Here is a 23,522-nt window from a genome sequence, read left to right on the forward strand (position 1 = left end):
TATTTGAATCTGGATTGAAGTCAATGAAAACAGCGTTTAAATGCCACGGGGAGTGTTTTAAACATCATTTGGCGTACTTTAGCATACAAGCGAGCAAGTGATATTTGTCTTGGAAATTAATGGTTAATGAGCTAGGAAATGCTTCAGAACAGTAGAAAATGTGCTGTTATCAAATGTTCCACCATTCGTATACTTTGTGGTAGTTTATATGCGTTATCACTTTCTAAGCCTAAATAAGCCTTTTAGAGCAATATACGTGCTCCCCTAACAGGTCATGTCCTTGGGGTGTGCAACCAGGTCACAAAACTGCCTTGATGCCCTATTGCATGGAGCAATGATATCCTTTTTTGCTTTACTGGTATGGAGAGGCTAATGCCAAAGATCTTGGCTAGTTATGCGCTGCGCGCGCGTGAATGGTCAATTTCTTGGCGCACGTATCCTTGGCTGCAGCGCACAGAGACCGCACACTGCTGCACACAGCGGAAAAAAATTAGAGGGAACATTGGCTGGCGGTATGGAAGAAGGGGGTTTTGCACCAAAAAATGATGTTAGGCATGTTACGTAAAAACCTTGCACTTGTATAGCGCACTACTCACCCGTTAGGATCTCAAGGCACTGTATGCATACTGCTGTGGAACCCCTCCTGGCTTTTCCCTGTGAGGTGCCCACTCCTGGGAAACCCCAGGCATGCAAGTACTGTCAGGGGTGTTGTGGAGATTAAGCAAGTTATTGCCCACAGATACAGAGTGGGACCCATTAATTAGATTAGGCACTGAGGCGAGATTTATCTGGTCCAAGGGAATTGAGCCCAAGCCCCACCAAGGCAGGAATTGAACCGTGGTCAGATCTCTGCATCAGGGTCTGCCGCTCTAACTATTGTGCCACACTTCTCCACAGGCATGTTAGAGTGAAAGAATGACTCTAACCAGCCTAGCATCATTTTCTGATGCAAAACCATCCATACCACATGACTCCTGTCTTAGAAAAGACAGGAGTCATGGCCACCATCCCATTGGCCAGCACAGGGGACCAGGGTCCCCTGGGCATGGCCACTGCACCCCGTGCCATGTAGGGGGCCCACTGGCACTTAAAAAAATCCTTTACCTGTACTTACCTATACTTACCTGGGATGGGGTCCCCCATCCTCTGCTTTCCCTCTGCTGTGGATGGGGTTGTCCCTGGGGCCTGGGGAGGGCACCTGTGGGCTTATTCCATAGTGTCCCACCATAGAAATAGGCTGACAGGTCCCCTAACGCCTGCCCTGACCCAGGCGTTAAATAATGGTGCAAAGAAAGCTTTACACCATTATTTGAAACCCTCATCCCCCCATGCATGATTTTAGCACGGGGATAAATATGGCGCTAATGCCATAGACTCATTTTTTGCACGGGAATGCCTACTTTGCATCTCATTGTCACTAAGTAGGTTTCCACATCCAAAAAATGACTTTAACTCCATAAATATGGCGCTAGACTGGTCTAGTGCCAAAGTATAATTATGGAGTTAGTTTTGCACCAAATTTGCGTAAAGAAAATGACGCAAATTCAGTGCAAAACAAGTATAAATATGCCCCAAAATACTTCTTGAAGCCAGAAGGATTTGACCATAGCTGAGGCAGTACAGACTGCATACGCTTCCTTCATTGTCTCTGTTAGACTTTTCATCCTTGGCGTGGTCTCCCTTAACTTTTTGCCTCTGTTCCCCATATTGTTGATGTGTGCTGGACTCTGATTTTACTGTTTTTGTTACTCTGGGCACTTTACCAATGCGAACCAGTGCTAAAGTGCAAGTGCTCCTTCACAAAATGTGTATGTAATTGGCTTATCCATGGTTTACTAGTAAGTCCCTAGTAAAGTGCACTAGAGCTGCCAGGGCCTGTAAATCAAATGCTACTAGTGGGCCTGCAGCACTGGTTGTGCCACCCACATGAGTAGCTCTGTAATCATGTCTCAGACCTGCCACTGCAGTGTCTGTGTGTGCAGTTTTGACTGTAAATTCAACTTGGCAAGTTTACCCACTTGCCAGGCCTAAACCTTCCCTTTTCTTACATGCCAGACACCCCTAAGGTAGGCCCTAGGTAGCCCCAAGGGCAGGGTGCAGTGTATGGTTAAGGTAGGATATATAGTGATGTGTTTTATATGTCCTCACAGTGAAATATTGCTAAATTCATGTTTCACTGTTGCAAGGCCTGTCCCTCGCATAGGTGAACATGGGGGCTACCTTTAAATCTGATTAAAGGGTAGATTCCCTTTGGGAGCGGATGGACATGTGGAGTTTGGGGTCTCTGAGCTCACAATTTAAAAATAATTTTTTTAGTAAAGTTGATTTTAAGACTGTGTGTTTGAAAATGCCACTTTTAGAAAGTGAGCATAATCTTGCTTATACCATTTCTGTGACTCTGCCTGTTTGTGGATTCCCTGTCTGGGTCAGTTTGACAGTTGGGCTGGTTGCACCTCACACTAGACAGTGACACAAAAGGAGCTGGGGTGTAGTCTGCATTTCCTGATGAGCCATCTGTGCTAGGAGGGAGGGGAGGAGTGGTCACTTACACCTGAAAGGGCTGTGCCTGTCCTCACACAATGCAGTCTCCGACCCCCTGGTGAGTGTCTGGGGCCTGGCCTGGGCAAGGCAGGATTTCACATTCAAAAGAGACTTTACTTTGAAGTAGGCCTACTTCAAAGGAGAAATTGGGTATAAGAAGGACACCCAAAACCACAGACTTTAGAACACTTCTGGAAACAAGAGGAACCTCTGCCTGGAGAAGAGCTGGAGAGCTGAGGAAGAAGAGCTGCCCTGTTTGTGACTGTGCTTTGTGGAGCTATCCTGCAGTTGCTGCTTCTGCCAGAGTAAGAGGGCAAAGACTGGACTTTGTGTGCCTTCCATCTTGTGAAGAAATCTCTGGAGAAACTCCTGCTCTGACAAGTGATGCCTTATCCAGTCCCTGGGCCCTTGAAAGGAAAGCTGGTGGAAATATAAGGAAATCGACTTCTGACCGACGCCGCTGCCGAATCCAGTGACGCCACCTGCAACCGACTCCATGATCTTCACTGGAACGCGACGACCTTCGCAGGCCTAACGCTGCTGCAGCCCCGCTGAAGTCCGTGACTCCATGGAAGTCGCCGCACCACGTTGTGACCGACGCCGCTCGAAGTGCATGGATTCAACGTTTCGCATAGACGCCGCGATCCCCGACTTCGCGCGTTGACTTGTTTTCACTCTTCACCAAAGGTACTGTACTTGGGGGTCTATGCGACTCTGTGTTCGGTGCCGCTGGTGTCGGCTTGTTGGGAATTACTCTGTTACAACGCCGTGTTAACACCTGATCGAAGCATTTTGTGTTTCTAAGCGCTATTTTTTAGTTTAATCTTTACAAATTCATAACTTGACTTGTGTATGTCGGATTTTTGTCATTTTTATCTTGTTTTGTTTAGATAAATATTTCCTATTTTTCTAAACTGGTGTTGTGTCATTTTGTAGTGTTTTCATTAAGTTACTGTGTCTGTTGGTAGAAACACTTTACACCTAGCACTCTGAAGTTAAGCCTACTGCTCTGCCAAGCTACCAAGAGGGTAAGCATGGGTTAGCTGAGGGTGATTCTCTTTTACCCTGACTAGAGTGAGGGTCCTTGCTTGAACAGGGGCTAACCTGACTGTCAACCAAAGACCCCATTTCTAACAGTCTTGTAAACAGGAGCCATCAACAAACATCACATAAGCTACTTCAGGTAGTGATGCATCTTGTATGTCAGGTCTTGGCTTGGTGCAAAATTTAGTAATGTCTAGACAGTCATGCTCAACTTAATTTTCAACATCAGCATCATTCACAGGTGTGGGCTACAAGCTTGCAAGGTGCTATGTCATACATCTTTTAAGAGTTATGTTGCTTGCAGCAATTATGATCTGCTCGTAGCACGTCAACCTTCTATTAGTAATATGTAGGGTTCTGGTGTGATTCAACAAGAATGGGGAACAAAACATTCAGAAGATGACCCATAACAATGCTTTCTTAGTGTTCGATGCTGACACCTGTGCAACGCAGCAGCTACTGGGTTAAGTGTTACTGTAAAATAGGTGTTCCCTATGAGCATTCGCGTGCATCTGAGTAAGCACTGAGAGAGCGCATCCCTGCTTTTCACTGCAAAACAAAGTAAAGCATTTTTTGTAATCAGGCATTCCCAGAGCAAGTGCACGAAAGAGACTCACTCTCAGCTCTGGAAGGCATGCATGCAAATCTCATCCCAAGGTACCAGATCTGACAGAACTTCTTGAGATTGGCAGTATTCTTGAGATTGGCAGGTTACGGTTTGCATTGTGGATCTGATTCGAGTTAGATGTGGGAGCATTTGCATTCTGTCGTGGCACTGGGACTTGTGGGACCTGCATTCCCTGAGATTTGGAAACAATTTTGCGATCTTTATCTCTGTACAAGCAGTGTCTGAACTGGATAATTAACCTGTGGTTGTACATGTCCTGTGTTTTTACATATCCACCATTCTGAACCTGGTTCTCATTCTCCTGCCGAAAACATGACAAGGGTTTGTTTTCTTCAAAGTAGCCACATCAATCGCCTGTTGTCAGCTCAATTGGGACACCACAACCTCTACCCTTTTGTTGAAATCCATTACCACCTTGCATGATCGGGACTCCCTGCTGATACACTCCCTGCATAGAACCATTATTCCCTACAACCTGTGGATTCTAGCTTTGTTGTGCAGGTTTAATTTGTGCCACCATTAGAGCCTCTTTCAATTTCTTTTGCTTCATCTCCAATTTATGACTACAATATTTTGCATATCTCAAGATCTCATCAATCGACTCACTTTGCAAAAAATGTAATGTTGCTGAATCATAGTGCTAATCTCAGTTTTAAATCCATGCACAAATCTGAACACAAAATGTCCCATATCTTTGGTCTCAATGGTATCTGTCCCACTATACTATTTTTAAGGCCTGCAACAGCCTCCCCTACAAGAGTGTATTGACTCTTTGGACTCTTGGATCCTTCTGTCAATATTAACCCAATTGTTGTCTTTAGGAGATACCTTTGATTTGAAAAACACATTCACCTGATGAAACTTTCTCATCACCATTGGAGATGGACCCTGTGTCTCATAGGTTTCTTCTCAGGCCAGTCTATAGCTATCTTGCATTCAACCCACAAATCACTCGGGACCACAATCTCAAACAAGGTATTCAAATCTATCCACAAAACCTTTCACATATGCACAAACCTGCCAACCTGTCTGTGCCATTTCACTAGTTTTTCCCGCAGTTTTGTAAAATCATTTGTGAATGATGCAAGATCACTCCTACTCCAGGGCACATGGACATAGCCTCCTCCAGGAACTTCTCTCATTAGGAGTATTTGTATATCCTCTTTCTCCTCCTCTGAGGCTGTTCTAGCCTTACTTTCTTTGGTTCTTTCCCCTTTAGCCATCTCCCTTCCCATCAATCTAATTCAGTCAATCTTTGGATATAGACAATTAATTCCATTCCTGATGGTCTCATATTAAATCACAGTCACTGAAGCTCAAACGATAACCTTTCTGTAACGCTTTGGATTTATTCAAATCAATGTCGTATTTCTGAACTTAGTCTGCCAACCTTTCATAAGCTTGTTCTGCATGTCTGGTGAGGTCCCTATAGGTGAATAAGAGCTCATTTTCTTCATAGATGTCTATTTGAGATATATCAAGATTTCCAAGTATAATTTTGTATAACTCTAAGTTTAATTTAGCCATATCTATTGTCTTTTCTCTCATGGGGGTTTGAAATGTCTTTGCACCCGTTCCTGAACCTTCACCTTCACCTTCATCTGTAATGTCTATGCTTTTAAGCAATCATCAAATTCATGGGCACTAAGACCGAGTTGTTCTGTTGAGGTATTAATTATCATTTCTCACCGCAAAGTACTCGGATTGGCATGATCTGGTGAATTCCAAATGGACATGTCAGAATTTGGCAAACCTAACAGTATTTGTGTCTTAGGAGTACTGCAATTTGTATTTGGGGGTACCTTCATATTGGGCAAGTGGTAGTGATCTTTGGGGAAATCTTTCATGCAGAGAAAATCCTGTCTGACTCAATGTTGGATCTGCACTTGCAGCATTTGGAGTATTCCTATGCATAGGAACTGAAGCGTTTCTTCTCACTGTTGAACCCACAAGGTTGTTACCTGAAGTACCCATTTCTGTAGGAACAGCCAAAGTTTGTGTAGTACTTCCTGTCACTCCAGGTTTATAAAAGGAACTACAGGACCAATTGTGATGGAAACTGTCAATGCATCTGGGGTATTTGAGGCAGATACATTTTGAGGGACTGTCATTCCTGAACGCTCTCCCATCCAGTTTGAGCTTGCATCTACTGGTGTGATAGGCACATCAGAATTCCCACTGATATTTGCATTGCTTACTCCTCCTACTTGGGTTACATATATGGGGGCAGATAATAACTCATTTATGAAATCTTCATCTGAATCACTATCACTGTCTTCCCTTCCATTCTCTGGGTCATATACCTCTTCCTTCTTTTTTTGGCTTTCGTTTATTTTTTCCCTCTCCCTCACTTGTCAATGCAGGATACAATCTAGTTTCCCCAATAACATCAGTTCTCCATGTCTTTTGTTCTGCATCCCATCTATCATCTGCACAAGTGTGTATTGCTTTCTTTACCCTTTCTTGATATGTCTCTTTTTGTCTCTGATGAGCTATGTGTTCCCAAGCATTAAGTGCTTCGTATTGCACAGGTAACGGGGAGGTTTTATGTCATACAACATTCTCCTTAGATGTTCAAAGTTATCAAATTAGTGTGCCATAGCGTGGAAATGTCAGTGCACCCTCTTTCTCAGTATCTTATGCCATTGTTCTAGCCAAATATATGTGTTAAGCCCCACATTTAGCGGCATACAATGGCCTGGTGTACCTTCAGAAGGCGCATCTTCAATCATTCTAACAGACAGTCACATTTCCCTTTATCAGACTTCGAAGTGATAACGTTTTGTTCAAACCAGAAATGCTTTTTTTCCCCCACTATTCTTTGTTTGATATCCACAACTAATACCAGAATGACTCTCAAGGATGCATTAAACCAATACCCTGTGCAGCTTTACACCAACCGACCAATACCAGCGCTGCACACTGTGATGTCAACCTCACTCCTTGCAGCAGCTCACCCTCCTTAACAATTTTTAGCAAATATTCTCCTCCAACAATCGCAGTGCAAAAAACAAATTCAAGCAACTTCAGCAACTAACTTTGTTTGCACCTCTAAAGAAATTAAAAGTATTCAAACACTTCAAGAAACAGTCCGAAGTAACACTTCACAAACTACCCTGATACCCATTGAGTTAAACCTCTAGCAGCGGTGTCTCACTCGGACTGATACAGTTCCTCCCTGTGCATTGAGATTCACCATACCAACCACCTCACAATCATGCAAAGATAAGGTCCTTATCCAATAGTGCTGTCGACAACATCTCATGACTAGCACCACAACACAGCAGGCAGGTATAACTTACTGCATTTCTAAACTTTTCATCATATCTCAGAATCTTAGGCCACAATGGACCGATAACCACTTCAGCTTCTTTGCAGGAAATGCCACATCCTAAGACCAACTCAAAGTATCTACGCAGAGCACCACACAATCACTACACAACACCACCAGCTAAGCATAAGCAACCACAATGTGCAACCCCATCAATCCTCCGTATGAACCATAGACTTTGGGCATTTGGCTAAGCTTGAGTGATTTCTGAAAGGGATGCCCGAAGTCCCTCACTATGGTCATAAAACCGTCTTCTGCTACCAGTTTGATGGAACACTGGGCCAAATCTTCTCCAATCGGATGGACCTTTGTAAGTTGACTCGAGAGTTGTAGGGAGTTAGCATTGATCATAGAATTTCCATTTAACGGTGTAACATATTTGGCTACTCAAAAAGGTCCAGGAATCAGGACTAAAGTTAATAAGTTTTATTACAAGTTAACAGTCAGGTTAATGTAAATCAATTTCAAAAACATTCTGTACAGATACAGGATTACAACAGGATAACTAAACCTTTTGAAGAAGTTTCGGTGCATCAACATAAGGCATACAAGAATTCTGGTTACATTAACACAGAAAATGTGCAATAGAATTTGGTGCTCAGGGAAGAGTCTCCGATCTTCTCCCCTAAACATGAGTAAAGGCTAAGGTCATCTAACGGAGGACCTAAATTAATCAAAAGTTCTAAGTCTAGGGAGAAATCTCAAAGAGGTTGAGAAAAATGCTACAAAAGGTAAAACAATATGCTCATGCATATGAAAAAAAAGGTGTCAGCATTTTAGAAGCTCGATCCAGAGTCTTCTTAGAGTCATAAAAATAGGTGCTCGTCTAAGCTATACTTAGCAAAGAGACAAAATGGAGGGGAAAAGATAGAGGTCTGTACCTCTCAATGTCCTAGGGGAATCTACCTAACTACTTATATGAGCACTATTTAATATCACAAAAATCCTTCCAAGCAACACCCCTCGTTCACACCATCAGGGGTTCAATTGCCCTTTCCATTCTCATGTTGTAAGCTGCAACATCCGTGGATTCTCCCAGAGCAGTTTTGGGAACAACACTATCTTTGAGCACCTGCAACAAAACTGAATAGGGACGGTCAGCTCACACTGTTTCGCCATGTTCTTCCATCATCAAGGTCCCTTTCTCAAACTGTCTATTGCTTAGACAATGTTACATCTATTTCCAAACTAACATTTAATGTGAATGTACCTGTAAAAAAAAGACATGCAAGCAGAAATGGAAAAACAGAAATAAATTTAGTCTTAGTCATGTCAAGTTAAACGTATAATTCAAAAGTGCACACTTAAGCGTGTGTCGTTTGTTCACATGTAACTTTAAATGCATAAGAATGTCAGTTCATCATGCTAAAGTATATGTAATTGCAATTCAATTATGCATACATGAGTATAAATGCAACTGTGATCTACATTATGAATTCACATGTGAAGACTTTAGTGACTGTGACCGGGTGTTCCCGGCAACCGCGGCTCGACATGACGTATCGGACCAGGCCGATACGTCATGTCCGCGTCTCCCCGTTGCCGGGGCGACGCGATACGAGCGAGGCAGGAGGAGGGCCGTTGCCGGGGAAACCGGGTGGGTTTCCCGGCGCGGCGTGGCCAAAAGAGAGGACGGACCCGGAACAGGGGAGGAGGAGATCGAGGAGAGGAGAGCCCAGGAGAGACAACCGGAGGAGCAGGAGAGGAGAGCCTAGGAGGAAGGAGACCGAGGAGAGAGAGCAGCAAAGGGAGCCCAGGGAGAGGCGAGCCCAGGAGAGGAGACCGGAGGAGCAGGAGAGGAGAGCCCAGGAGAAGGAGACCGGGGAGAGGCGAGCCCAGGAGAGGAGACCGGAGGAGCAGGAGAGGAGAGCCCAGGAGAAGGAGACCAGGGAGAGGCGAGCCCAGGAGAGGAGACCGGAGGAGAACGAGGAGAGGAGAGCCCAAGAGAGGAGACCGCAGCAGAGGAACACCACAACGCCAGCCACGACCCTGGAGGGTCGTGGCTCACCAAGGTACGGTCCTTGTGGACTAAAACAAAGGCCATATCAGACTAGGGACTGGGAGGGGATATAGAGGAGAAAAAGGGAGGAAAGGGAGGGAAAAGAAAGGGGCACAATAACGAGCACGTATGAGCACCCCACAAATCTATGACTAGAGATTGAGAGCACCTATCCCCCAACTCCACACAGACACCCACCCCTCCTTATCGTTCCTACCCATGCCCAGACAAGACTACAGAGAAAGAGTGAGATAATCTTGGTTAAACCCCATACTTACCCGGGTGTTGTTTTCCTTTGTTTTCCGGTATCCTGGAATCCACCTGAGGAGACCCGCCAGAAGTCACCCTGGAAAAGAAACAAGAGACCTTGAGACCCAATCAACACTACAGAAAACTGAATAATAACACCGCAAACCCTAAGGAAACCCTGCCCGCTTGGTTATAAACTTCATGTTTTTTTTTCCTTTATTCCACCTTAAACTTAGAATAAAAATCCCACCATAAACTAAACGCATACCTCGTCGTCGTTTGTATACTGTTCGATCTGTCACAGTGGTGTCAGAAGTGGGATTTGATTCTAGATCCTCGACAATCGAACAGTATACACAATGAGCGACGCCCCCTCGCTGGAGGACATGATAAAACAGTTGGCCGAAGGCCAACGACACCTACAACTGGTGTGGGAGGCCCACCAGAGGGAGGCTAAGGAGGACCGTGAAGCCTTACAGTCGGCTTTGAAAAGTCAGGCAACCATACTGGCCAATAATCAACTGGTCCACGAGACGGCCATGAAGAAACTAACGGAGACTATTGCTACCACTAAGGTACACCCCAATGTCCCAAGTTCCGTCTTGCAAAAATATCAAGAAGGGGAAGATCCCGAATCCTTTTTTACTAATTTTGAAAGGGTGGCCTCAACCGCACAATGGCCGGAAGATAGATGGGGCCAGTATGTCGCCCCCCTACTTACGGGAATCCTACAAGCCGCGTATCAAGCAGCGAACCCCGGGGGAACAACCCCATACTACGACATAAAGACCAGTATATTAGAGCGGGTGGGGCATGACACTGAATATTATAGAGTCAAATTCAGGAAAATCAAATGGGGACCGAACGAGGATCCCCGAACCTTCTACTATCGGGTAAACGATTTGGCTTTAAAATGGTTGGGTCCGTCAGGGAATAGCCGGGAAGAAGTAATCCAAACAATTGTACTCGAACAATATTTAGATGCCTTGCCTACGGCTACAACACACTGGATCCGTCAACATCCCAAGGTGAATACGGAGATGGCAATTGACTTAGCATGTGCATATCATCGTTCGGTGGATGTGCGAAATATGCCAACCCGCCCCAGCATAAAACCGGGGCTCCCCAACCCGAAAAGCACTCCCAGAGTCCTTTCCGAAGAACCCATACCTCGCAGAACCTACGAGCATCCACCAGTACCGGGTCCTCAGTGTTATAACTGTGGGGAATGGGGGCACATTGCCCGTATGTGTCCAAGAAAACAAGACAATAGTGAACCCATGGAGGTTGGAGTTGCCCGACGACGGGTGCTGAGTACAGGCCGGGGCAACCCCAAATTTAAACAGTCCTTGAACGTTAATGGTCGAGTGGTTTGGGCTCTTATAGATTCCGGGTGCAGTCAATCCGTGATAAGGAAGGATCTCCTAGCCCTAGCAGACCAGGAAGTCGAACATTGGGTGACTATTTGCTGCATTCATGGGGATAAGGAGAGATACCCCTTACAGGCCATGACAGTAGAGTGGAGGAATTACAGGGACATCCTTCCTATGGGTATAATGTCAGACCTGATAGAGGAATGTATTATTGGGACTGATTACGAACATTTCCAGGAGATCCTGGACCACGTTCGACAACCAACCCTGACCCAGGATTGGTGGAGGGGTGCTCCTTTTTCTGACAGCGACCTAGAGCCCCCCTCTACCCGTAGGAAACTGTCACGTAGGGAGAAGCGTGTCGAAAAAGCAAACCACCGGGAGACAGAGGCACATGGCACACCCTCAGGTCTGATTGCCGAGACACATGAGGTGGCTGTCGGGTTTCCCCAAAGACAGAGAGAAGATCCTTCTCTCGCCCAAGCTTGGAAGTCAGCCAAATCAGAAGAAACCGAAGAGGTGGGTCCCTACTTCTTAATTAGAAAAAACCTCTTATATCGAATAACCACTAATCGCTCCGGGGACCGTAAGCAACAGTTGTTAGTGCCCGAGCACTATAGAGAACATGTTCTAACCTTAGCCCACTGTCAACCCGGAGGAGGTCATTTCGGAAGGGAAAAAACAGAGGAGTACCTCCTCCGGCGGTTTTATTGGCCAGGGGTTTTCGCCCACATACGAAAATTTTGCTCCCAATGTTCCAGGTGCAAACTTACCGAACCTGGTAGACCTAGGAAAGCGCCTCTCATGCCATTACCCATCATAGACGTTCCATTTAGTAGGATGGGAATGGACTTGATAGGTCCCCTAGTACCCTCCACGAAAGGGCACACATATATCCTAGTCATGGTAGATTATGCCACCCGATACCCAGAGGCCATTCCTTTAAAAAGTATGACAACCAAAACAGTAGCCCAAGCAATGATTAATGTATTTTCTCGAGTAGGATTTCCACATGAAATACTCACTGACCAGGGAACTCCTTTTATGTCTACACTCATGAAGCAGGTGTGTAAAACGTTAGGTATTTCCCAAATTCGTACCTCGGTGTACCATCCACAGACCGATGGACTGGTGGAACGGTACAACCGTACCATAAAAACCCTGCTAAGGAAAGTAGTAGAGGAGTCAGGGAGAGACTGGGATCAAAGGTTGCCACTGGTATTGTATGCTATACGTACACATGAACAGGCGTCCAACGGACACAGTCCTTTTGAACTCGTGTTCGGAAGACAGCCCCGATCCCTGCTGGACATGGCCATAGAAGCGTGGGAAGAGGAGGCGGAGGAAGGGGGGAAACCCTTATTAGAATATGCCCACGACTTACGGTCTCAGTTACAAGGGTTATGGGATACAGTCCGAGTAAATATGGAACAAGCCCAACAGAACCAAAAACAGTATTACGATCGAGGGAGTAAATTAAGGGTTCTACTACCAGGGGATCGGGTACTTATAATGCGCCCCACGTCCGAACACAAATTGGTTGCAAAATGGCACGGTCCACATAAAGTGCTACGAGCCGTTTCCCCGGTCACTTACCTAATTGAAATCTCGACCACGCCGCAGAAAACCCAGATCTATCATATAAATCTCTTAAAGAAATGGGAAGAACCAGAGAGCTCTAACTCGACCGAAGCCATGGGCCGGTTTCTATGTCCTAATGGGAGGGTACAAATTGAATTTTGCCCGACCGAGACCACTATTGAGGAGAGTCTGCCCTCAGTGAACGCCTCCTTGACAAAATTAGAGAGGGAACAGGTATTCAGTTTACTGGAACATTTCAGGACATTTTTTTCCATAGTGCCAGGCAAAACCTCTATGATTGCCCATAAAATACGGACTGCACCAGGTACAATTGTCCGGTTACGACCGTATCGTATCCCAGAAGCCAGGAAACAGATTATGGAGGACGAGATCCAAAAGATGCTAGAATTAGGAGTAATAGAGCCTTCTACTAGTCCCTGGTGCTCCCCAGTTGTCCTGGTACCAAAACCTGATGGTACTATTAGGTTCTGCATCGACTTCAGGAAACTCAACGAACATTCCATGTTCGATACTTATCCAATACCCAGGGTGGATGATGTATTAGAAAAACTAGGAAAAGCAAAATACATGTCCACCCTAGATTTAACTAAAGGATATTGGCAGATTCCACTAGCCACAGAAGATAAAGAGAAAACGGCCTTTGCCACGCAGTCCGGTCTGTACCACTTCACGGTGTTGCCGTTCGGACTGCATGGAGCCCCAGCGACATTTCAACGGTTAATGGACAGCCTCCTAAACCCCTTTCGACATTTTTCAGCTGCTTACTTAGATGACGTAGTTATATTCAGTGAAACATGGAATGATCATCTACTGCATTTGCAACAGATATTCCATACTCTGAGACAGGCAGGGTTAACTGCCAATCCAAAAAAATGCGTTATCGGACAACCTGACATATCATACTTAGGATACAAAATCAGTCAAGGGAACCTCCAACCACAATCTAAGAAGGTCGAAGCTATTATCAATGCACCTAGCCCTGCAACGAAGAAAGATTTGCGTTCCTTCCTAGGGTTGGTCGGCTACTATCGAAGATTCATTCCCAATTATTCCACCCTGGCCGCCCCCCTTACGGATCTTCTGGCTAAATCTCGTCCTAATCACTTAGCCCCTTTTTCGGATCAACAGGAGACTAGTTTTGACCAACTAAAAACCTTTCTGACTAGGGAGCCCATCCTACGGTGCCCAGATTTCTCAAAACCATTCCACCTCTATACAGATGCCTCTGATGTCGGGCTAGGAGGGGTACTGACCCAGCCCGATGGGGACGGTAGGGATCACCCGATAGTGTATATTAGCAGGAAACTGTTTCCTCGGGAGCGCCACTATCCCACGATCGAAAAGGAATGTTTGGCCATCAAATGGGCTGTAGACACCTTGCAGTATTACCTTTTGGGTCGCCCTTTTATTCTCTATACAGATCATGCTCCCCTCACTTGGTTGTCGACTCATAAAGATACGAATTCACGGATCTTGAGGTGGTTCCTTGAACTCCAACCGTTTTCATTTCAGGTCCGTCACATCCCTGGTCCCCAGCAGGCCCCGGCTGATTATCTCTCCCGATACCCAGACTCTACCTCGGTCCTCGATCAGGACCGTTCTTGGGAAGGGGTGTGTGACCGGGTGTTCCCGGCAACCGCGGCTCGACATGATGTATCGGACCAGGCCGATACGCCATGTCCGCGTCTCCCCGTTGCCGGGGCGACGCGATACGAGCGAGGCAGGAGGAGGGCCGTTGCCGGGGAAACCGGGTGGGTTTCCCGGCGCGGCGTGGCCAAAAGAGAGCACGGACCCGGAACAGGGGAGGAGGAGATCGAGGAGAGGAGAGCCCAGGAGAGACGACCGGAGGAGCAGGAGAGGAGAGCCCAGGAGGAAGGAGACCGAGGAGAGAGAGCAGGAAAGGGAGCCCGGGGAGAGGCGAGCCCAGGAGAGGAGACCGGAGGAGCAGGAGAGGAGAGCCCAGGAGAAGGAGACCGGGGAGAGGCGAGCCCAGGAGAGGAGACCGGAGGAGCAAGAGAGGAGAGCCCAGGAGAAGGAGACCAGGGAGAGGCGAGCCCAGGAGAGGAGACCGGAGGAGATCGAGGAGAGGAGAGCCCAAGAGAGGAGACCGCAGCAGAGGAACGCCACAACGTCAGCCACCACCCTGGAGGGTCGTGGCTCACCAAGGTACGGTCCTTGTGGACTAAAACAAAGGCCATATCAGACTAGGGACTGGGAGGGGATATAGAGGAGAAAAAGGGAGGAAAGGGAGGGAAAAGAAAGGGGCACAATAACGAGCACGTATGAGCACCCCACAAATCTATGACTAGAGATTGAGAGCACCTATCCCCCAACTCCACACAGACACCCACCCCTCCTTATCGTTCCTACCCATGCCCAGACAAGACTACAGAGAAAGAGTGAGATAATCTTGGTTAAACCCCATACTTACCCGGGTGTTGTTTTCCTTTGTTTTCCGGTATCCTGGAATCCACCTGAGGAGACCCGCCAGAAGTCACCCTGGAAAAGAAACAAGAGACCTTGAGACCCAATCAACACTACAGAAAACTGAATAATAACACCGCAAACCCTAAGGAAACCCCGCCCGCTTGGTTATAAACGTCATGTTTTTTTTTCCTTTATTCCACCTTAAACTTAGAATAAAAATCCCACCATAAACTAAACGCATACCTCGTTGTCGTTTGTATACTGTTCGATCTGTCACAGTGACATTAGTGAGAAGATGAATTTTCTAGTTTCTAAAGTTAATACATTTTAATAATGTGAGGATGGTTTTATTCAATCCCTTAAGAATATACTTTGTTTAATTAAGCTAAGGCACATAGGTTTATTCACTGTAGAACTGAATCGCTAGTTCTACAGTGAATATACTTCAGTATTGTGCTCACTTTAAGTGCAACACTTTACATTAATAATGTTAAATCACACAGAGGACGTAGTGTCAAATGCACATATATATTGTGCATTTGCAAGGTGTAGAGGTGGAGTCAAATTTATTCTCCTCCAATTCTTAACTCCACATCTATGTATCTTGAAGATATATGTATTGTCAAGGCACATGCATCCAGGGTTATATATAATAAATGTTTGTTTACCTATAGAAGCTTACTTTCATATTATTTTTGTCATGACTATTCTTGACACAATATTTTGTGGCACAATATTTTTGCTTTTGAAATTCTGTCCAACCACTGTTTGTCTTATGTCTTTCAAAAGGGTTTATATGAGGGTTGAATGTTGTTAGGGTCACGTTGGTTCCGATGGTTATGTTATTTTCTAAGTATGCCGTTAGACAATCCTGTAGTTTGGTTTACAGACTGATACAAGTAATTCAGGGCCCAGTTGGCCTGCCCCTCCCAGGATCATGTCATACAGATATAGCTGGTTCTCGTTCTCCCTGTTAAAAGTTGGTAGCCCACCCTACTTTTAACATGGACAAATAGAAAGTTTTAAAGAGGGCTATTTGGGGGGGTAGCACCCCTGAGTATTTTCCTAGTTGGGTCATGGCCTGGCAGTGCCAGTCGGGTCCTGCTGGCTGTGATCACACATGTTAGATGAAGTCAGCATTGACTTGGACGGCTATGTTACAATTGACATGGTGCAGAGGGAAACGTCCTGTCACTCCACTTCTGTGTACTGTTTGGAATGATGATCTGATCCCCAACAGTGTCAGAGATTCGAGCCCTTGTCAGGTCTTGTATGTGGTGCTCATGGCACAATGCTCCAGCAGCGAAAGCTGGTTCTTCACTCTGCACTATCCTGCACTACGGTGAAAATCGCAAGGCAAACATATACAGGTACTCACAGTTCCTTGGCATACGAAATATTAGTTTTTATTGCTCTTTGTACTATGTCAGCCCTAAGCAATGTAAATAAAAAGACTTCTGATGACTGGCCAGTTGGTTAGCACACTTGTTGGAGTCACAGCTGTATGTATGTATCTTAGAATTGAAACATGTCTGGTTACCACCAAATGTTATAACTCATTATGTGATGGCTCTCTTATAAGAATATGCATGTCACTCCTTTATGTTTGGTACTACTGCATGTTGTATCTCATTTTAGTGTTGTAGAACCATTTTAGTGATGCCTCTGGACACGTTATGTTAGTAACTAGGCCTTATGATTGTGCTCTTAGGCCTAGTGGCATTTTATTTCTGTTTCATTTTATTATTTTAGAATCGGCCACATCTGTGGTGGTGTTTTATTTTCTTTATCTAGTTATTTTTTCACCTAGCAAAGCATTGCATTTCCTAGCACTACATTTTTTCACTCTGTGCTTTCCTCAAGGCTGCAACAAGATAGGGTTGTCGGCACAAGCGGTACACTGAATCTCTAACATTCACAGAAACACACATATTTTTACATGGGGACATTTCCTGAGAACATCAGTTGTTTTATTATAAAAACATTTCCCTGTACCATGCACGTTAGAGGGAGGTTCCAGCCAGATGACCACAACTGCATGCTGTCTTACTTTGTTACAGCGACTTGCTGAGACCAACGGTTCCCGGGCCCACCTGGGGCTGGTGACCCTACAGATAACAGGCATCTTCACTACTGTCATACTCAGGTATGGGGGATGATGTCTTCCAGGGGGAATCCTGAAGATGCGGATTAGGGCTTCTCCTGCTGTGCTCTAACATAGCTTACGTAGGAATTGCATATAGTGTGCATAGTGACAGTATGGTGGGACTTTTCCTGTGTTTCACTTTCCTTGTCACCATTTTGCTTATAGTATGTTTCATCATTCTAATTATTGCATTTTATGTCATTTTATCTAAGATGCAGCTGATTCTTATTGAACCATTTTTCTGCCTCTGCTTGTCTTTGCACGTGGGAGACTAATGTAACTGGGAGAAAAGGATGAGAAGTGATCCACCATGATTTCCCTGAGAAGTCACAATGTCATGCGCCTGGTTGCCACAAATTGTCACTGCTCTTGGGCATTGATGAGGTGCTGCTAGCTGGCCGGAAATTAATTAGGCCGACAGTTGTCAGATGGTGTGGGATTGGACTCAGTGCCGCACAATTCAGGTGATGCTGTTGCCCAAATCCAGCAGCCTCAGATGGCTCACTTCTTGAAATGTGCATGTCACCCTTTTTATTGTCAATACTACCTCATGTTATACCTCATTCTGACCTGGCCAACATTTTTAACTATGCATGTCACCTCTTTGTTTTCAGTACTACTGCATGTTATACCTCATTCTGGGATGGCTCACTTCATGAAATGTGCATGTCATTTCTTTTGTTATCAGTACTACTTCATAGTATATCTCTTTTTTGAACGTGCACGTCAATCCTCTATTTCAATGCAACCACGTTAGACCTTCTTCTGAGGTGACTCACTTTTTGGAATGTGAATTTCATACATTTATTTTTAGTACTACTGCATATTGTATCTCGTTCTACGCTGTGCAAGTGATGCCTTTATTTTCAGTACTATTGCATGTTATACCTCGTTCTGGAATTGGCTCACATTTTGGACTGTGTATGGCAATCCTTTATTTCAGTGCTACCACGTGTTATAACTCATTATAAACTGGCTCATGTACTGTAATGTAATGTCTCCTGCTTTGTTATCAGTGCTACTGTTTGATATACCTCATTCTGAAGTGGCACACTTTTTGGAATATGTATGTGAATCCTTTAAGTGCTATCACATGTTATTCCTCGTTCCTTCTATTCTTTAAGTTATGAGCTTTTCTGTAATGTACCTATCTAACAACCAGCAGCGTCAGAGGCAGAGCTTCATGTGAAAGACATCATGTTTGAAAGCATGCTTTCAGAAACTTCCAATACTAGAGTATGACACATACATGCACAAAATCCAGAATCCCAGTCATAGTATCAGTATTCCCAATGGTATTAGGTGGTGGTGCTCTCCATCAGAGTCATATGCAGTACTTTGTTGCCCAGAATGCAGTTGGTAGTGCCCTACAAGATAGCTACTCACGATGTGCCAAGGAGAGCAGCTCCACAAGCAGCAGCATCAAGGTGTGTGGATCCATCAACAGCTACACACACGCACATGATCTGTCTGCACATACATCTCTCCATGTACCCTAGATATACACATATACCTCATACACAAAGTGACAGTTAATCTACCCATAAGCACACAATCTGATCAATACTCACCTTTGCACAAATACCCATCAATCCACAGACATCATCTTTCCACATACATTCTCTATTCACAGAGCTCTACTTATCCATCTAGCCATCCACACAAATTCAGCAACCATTCAAACATAAATTCATGGGCCATCAAGCCTCCCACTCACCCACCAACTCACCCAACCATTCTACCACAACCTCTTCCTTCCACTCACACAATGATACAGCCATTCATCTCCCACTTACCCATCCGTCAGTGGGCCTTAGACAAGAGAGGAAGTGGAGATCTACCTTTGGCCTGTATGAATAAGGAATGTTGCATTATAACCTCACCATCAAATCTGCTAAGTGCACTGTTCACCCAAAACATTAGGGCTGCAAATAATTCTTTACTTTTTAAAGCAGTTAATCCTCTGTCGAACCCCTGCCCCCACCCCAACCCCTACTCCCTGTTTCAGGGTCTAGTGACCTCTTCTCAAGGTTTCTGTAACAGAATGGCACTATATTTTCAGGACAAAATTCTAAATATCTATTCCATCTTCAGTCTGTCACTGGACAGTGGACTCTTGCCCAAAGGTGCCTGTCCAGGCATTCAGCACAAACAGCTCACAGAATTACCTCATCTCTTTGCAGCAAACCAAGATCTTTTGTTGAGTGTTAAATCTGGGTCCCCAGTGGATTCCTGCTCCACTAAAGTACTTCATCTGGCTTTGGAACCCATTGCCAATTTCCTGCAGAACATGTTTACTCTCATTCTGCAATCGGGAGTTTTTCCCGCCTCTTGGAAGGAAGCGATTGTTACTCCGCTATTAAAAAAACGTAATGTGGATGATGGGGATTTCAAAAATATCTGCCCCATTTCCCAGCTTCCTTTGCAGGCTACAATCTTTGAAAAAATTGTTAACCAGGAATTTGTTACATTCATCCAGGCTCACAACATTCTTAATCCCTATTAAAATGGCTTCTGGTCTAGTCATAACACAGAATCTGCCCTTATTGTGGTAGCTGACAGTATTCATTGCTAGGTTCACTGGAAGTGGCCATCCTGCTGCCACTTGATTTGTTTGCAGCATTCAACATTGTTAGGTCGGCACAGATGATTCAATGGCAGGATATTTGGGTCGGTGGGTCTGCTCTTAAGCTTCTTTCCTCTTTTTTTACTAACAGAGTTCAAACTCAGTTGTGGATGTTCTAAGGCGGAAGCTTTTAGTCTTCATTGTGGAGTCCCTCTGGGCTCGTCCCTGAGTACAACACTTTTTAACATGTATGTTGCTCCGTTGGCTGAATTGGTGCTTCTTCGGGTTTATATTACTGTCGTACACTGATGAAATCAAACTAGTGTGCCCATTCCTAAAGAGCTTACGTCTGTAGCTGAGAAGTTCAATTACTGCATGTCCAGCATCAGTAGGTGGAGGAAAGACAACACCCTTAAACTCAATCCTGACAAAACTGAGGTTTTGGTCTTTGGCACTCAGGAATCTGTCTGGTGGCTGGTGGAATGTGGACCTCTTCTCACCCTTGTCAAATCAGCCAAAAACCTGGCTATTGTATTTGATAACACCTAGATCTTTTGTTATATCCCAGAGAATATGCATCAAGCAGTCATTATAGCACTCATTACCTCACGACTGGATTACTTCAACTCTCTTTACCTTAACATGAATGCATCCTGTGTTAACAAACTTCAGGTTGTCCAGTCTTTTCCTTAATATTCCAAGGCATGTGTCGGTCAGAGAAGATATTCGCTTCCTCCATTGACGTCCGGTCAAAAAAAGAATTATCTTCAAGGCTTTTTGCATTGTTTTTCTGGCCTTGCATCAACAAAGGCTCTAGTCAACTCAATTCCTTATTCCACTGGCAGTTCTGCTCGAGTAGGCTACTCAGGTCCTCCTTTCGTAAGCAGGTGCAGGTTCCCAGATTCCGTAAGCCCAGGTGGGGAGGTCAGGCCATTTTGGTGGCTGTTGCTAAGCTCTGGAATACTCTGCCTACACATATTTCAGAACCTGACTCCTTAGCACCATTTAAAAAACAGCTGAAAACCTGGCTTTTTACTCTTCACCTCCCTTAGTGTTGGGACCCCTTTCGCTCTCCGCTTGGTATTGGGTTCTTTCCATTAGCATTTTGACACCTTAGGGTATTTTGTGCTCTGCCAGTCCCAATATCATATCATCCATATTTAACCGTTCACCCCGCTCAGCCCTCCATACACTTACCAATATACACAATCATACTGACACATACCCATCAAATAGATGAGGGTATTTACACTGTTGAGAAAGATGGTGCTGTCCTATTTAGGAAGGTTGTTTTGCTGATGTAGAGCTAAAACTTTTCTGTCTTTGAGGAACGCTTGTACCTTTACTGTGCTGTACCTGCTGCATGAGGGAGGGAAGCTAGCACTGCTAATGTCCAGCTTCACCCGTTATATGAGGGATGCTTACACCTCTGATGGTGTGCTGTATCTATTATGTGAGGTAGGAAAACTTGCAGCTGGCATTCTGATTGTCTCAAAGCCATTAGCCACACATGCTATTGTGCATCCACCTGTTGATGCCCAAAGGGTTCATCTGGGTATGGGCTCTAAGCAATTGACCTTGCCTGTGGGAATCCAATTTGCATCCCTATCATTTTTGAAGATCCGCAGGACTGGATGTATGCCCCTTCTCTCAGATCAAAATGCAAGAGAATTGCACATGTTTTGGAGTTCTGAAAGGGCCACAAGATGGTATTAAAATACAAATTTTTGTATAAATCTTGTTAGTAGTTTTTAATATAACAGTGTGTCTTTATTCACTTAAAACTCATTGAAAAATCATCAGCTCTAAAATAGTTTTTACATGTTTTGTAGTTTCTGCTTTATGTATATATTTCAATGTGTATTCTAGCCAGCTCCATCTACTGTATGGTTACAGTTTCAGTCCTCGTGATTAATGTGCCTGCACCAGAGCACATGTCATTTTGGATGTTAGGTTTGTATTGGAAATAAGAAAGCCCCGGGTACATTGTTACAGAGATCCTTGATTAACATGTGGGTCACAAGTTACAATAATAGTAAAATGGCTAGTGAGTTATGCATCTTTCAGTAAAAAAAAACATGCGGAAAGCGCCCTGAATATTTGGTGAGAAGATCTGTTTAACACTTAACATGTCAAATAATTTTCACATAGTCCCTGCACTGTACGCTTGAGGAAGGGCAACTTAGGGCATTTATGAAGTCTTTGTGCTTCAAGCCTACCCATGGAGGAGTGGTGAATGCACTAACTTTATATGGCAACTCTGGTTCTTTGGTGTTCTTGTATGTGGAAGTTAACAGCCAGCTCGAAGGCGCAACCCCTGGGTTTGTAAGCACTCCTGCCTCCAAGGTCTCCTAGAAAGGACTATTGGGCATATAGTGATCAAAAAGGTCTCAGAACTCGACCATAGAAAGATAAAGATTAGATGTAGGAGTGTTTAAACATGCGTCTGCGCTTCTTTCTTTCATCCATTTTGTGAACACTGCAGTAGTCAACCGGCCTGAAGCTCAGAAGGGTCTAGAATATGCAGGACTGGCCTTCCATACATACTATAATTACAGAAAAACTATTGCTCATGGAAGGCAAGTTCAGTAACTGCTGTGTGAGTTTCAGAGCAGCAATGGAGAGAAGTGGTTCTTTGGTTATATCGGAGACCAAAATGACCAGAAGTGTTGTCTTGTGTTCAACACTGCACTGGGAGGCCCTTTCTCTAGATCCAGTTGGTTGACAGGAGCACAAAGCGATACTTATAGCAGTAATAGCGAATTGATGGGAAGCAAGGTACAGTAATAAATAATCGTGCTGGCCAAAATAGGAGATTATAGGTACCTGAAATGACTGGTGGACTGACTGACCAAGTGATGGGGGTTATTTGAGTGGTTGTGGGAATAACGAGTGAATGGTTGGGGGGTGGAGACGTGGAGTGAAACAGAGTTAAGTGGTTATTGGAATGATAGATGGCTATCTAGAAAAACTGATTAGGTAACAGGTGAGTGGCTGAAGGTGCTAGCTGGGCTAAGTGGTTTAGGAGAATAATAGTAGTGACTTCTTGATTGGTCATTATATGACGTGCTGATGAGTGTTAATGGAGTGACTGGTTAAGCGGGATACCAGCCAAGGGTGGTACTTGAGAGTTATGGCTGCCAAAAGAAGATCAACTGTGAAATTCAAGGTAACAACAGGTTCAGGGTGATCCTCGTTGAAGTGGTTTCAGAAACAATTTGAGACAGGAAATGTCATGGTTTGTTGACTCACTTGATGCTACAAGTTAAACGAAGTTAAGGGATGGACTGCTCTAGCAGCCGTGTCAAGTGTTACCTGGTTCGGGCTCCTTTAAAGATACTTCCCAGTTCCTCTTTTCCCAAGGTAAGTTGGGACAGTACTATGCCATTGAAATGGGTCTCTTTGCCTTCACCTTCGAGATGTATTCATTAACCGTTGCCGCTATCCTGTCACAACACAGACTGGGCTGAGGAGGCAGTAGCCACTCCCACTCGGATGGCGCAGTCACCGGGTCACCAAAGCATTCTTCGATGACAAACAGCAAATTAAAAGATGAAGATCATCCAGTGGATTTTCATGATAGTTTAGTTCATTGAAGGAAAACCCTGGACTATTG

The 23,522-nt window shown here is 44.7% G+C and overlaps 1 protein-coding gene across 1 annotated transcript in view; it reads left to right on the forward strand.

The window, feature by feature from the left end:
• LOC138301508 (amine oxidase [copper-containing] 3-like) overlaps positions 1-23,522 on the forward strand; it is a 34,262-nt gene that overhangs the window by 9,522 nt on the left and 1,218 nt on the right. The window contains exons 2-3 of the mRNA XM_069242022.1: positions 14,338-14,933; positions 17,255-17,340. Coding sequence (XP_069098123.1) covers positions 14,338-14,933; positions 17,255-17,340 — 682 coding nt within the window. The remainder of the gene's footprint in view (positions 1-14,337; positions 14,934-17,254; positions 17,341-23,522) is intronic.

The sequence above is a fragment of the Pleurodeles waltl genome, chromosome 6 (genome assembly GCF_031143425.1).
Source record: "Pleurodeles waltl isolate 20211129_DDA chromosome 6, aPleWal1.hap1.20221129, whole genome shotgun sequence".
In the NCBI taxonomy this organism is placed as follows: Eukaryota; Metazoa; Chordata; class Amphibia; order Caudata; family Salamandridae; genus Pleurodeles; species Pleurodeles waltl.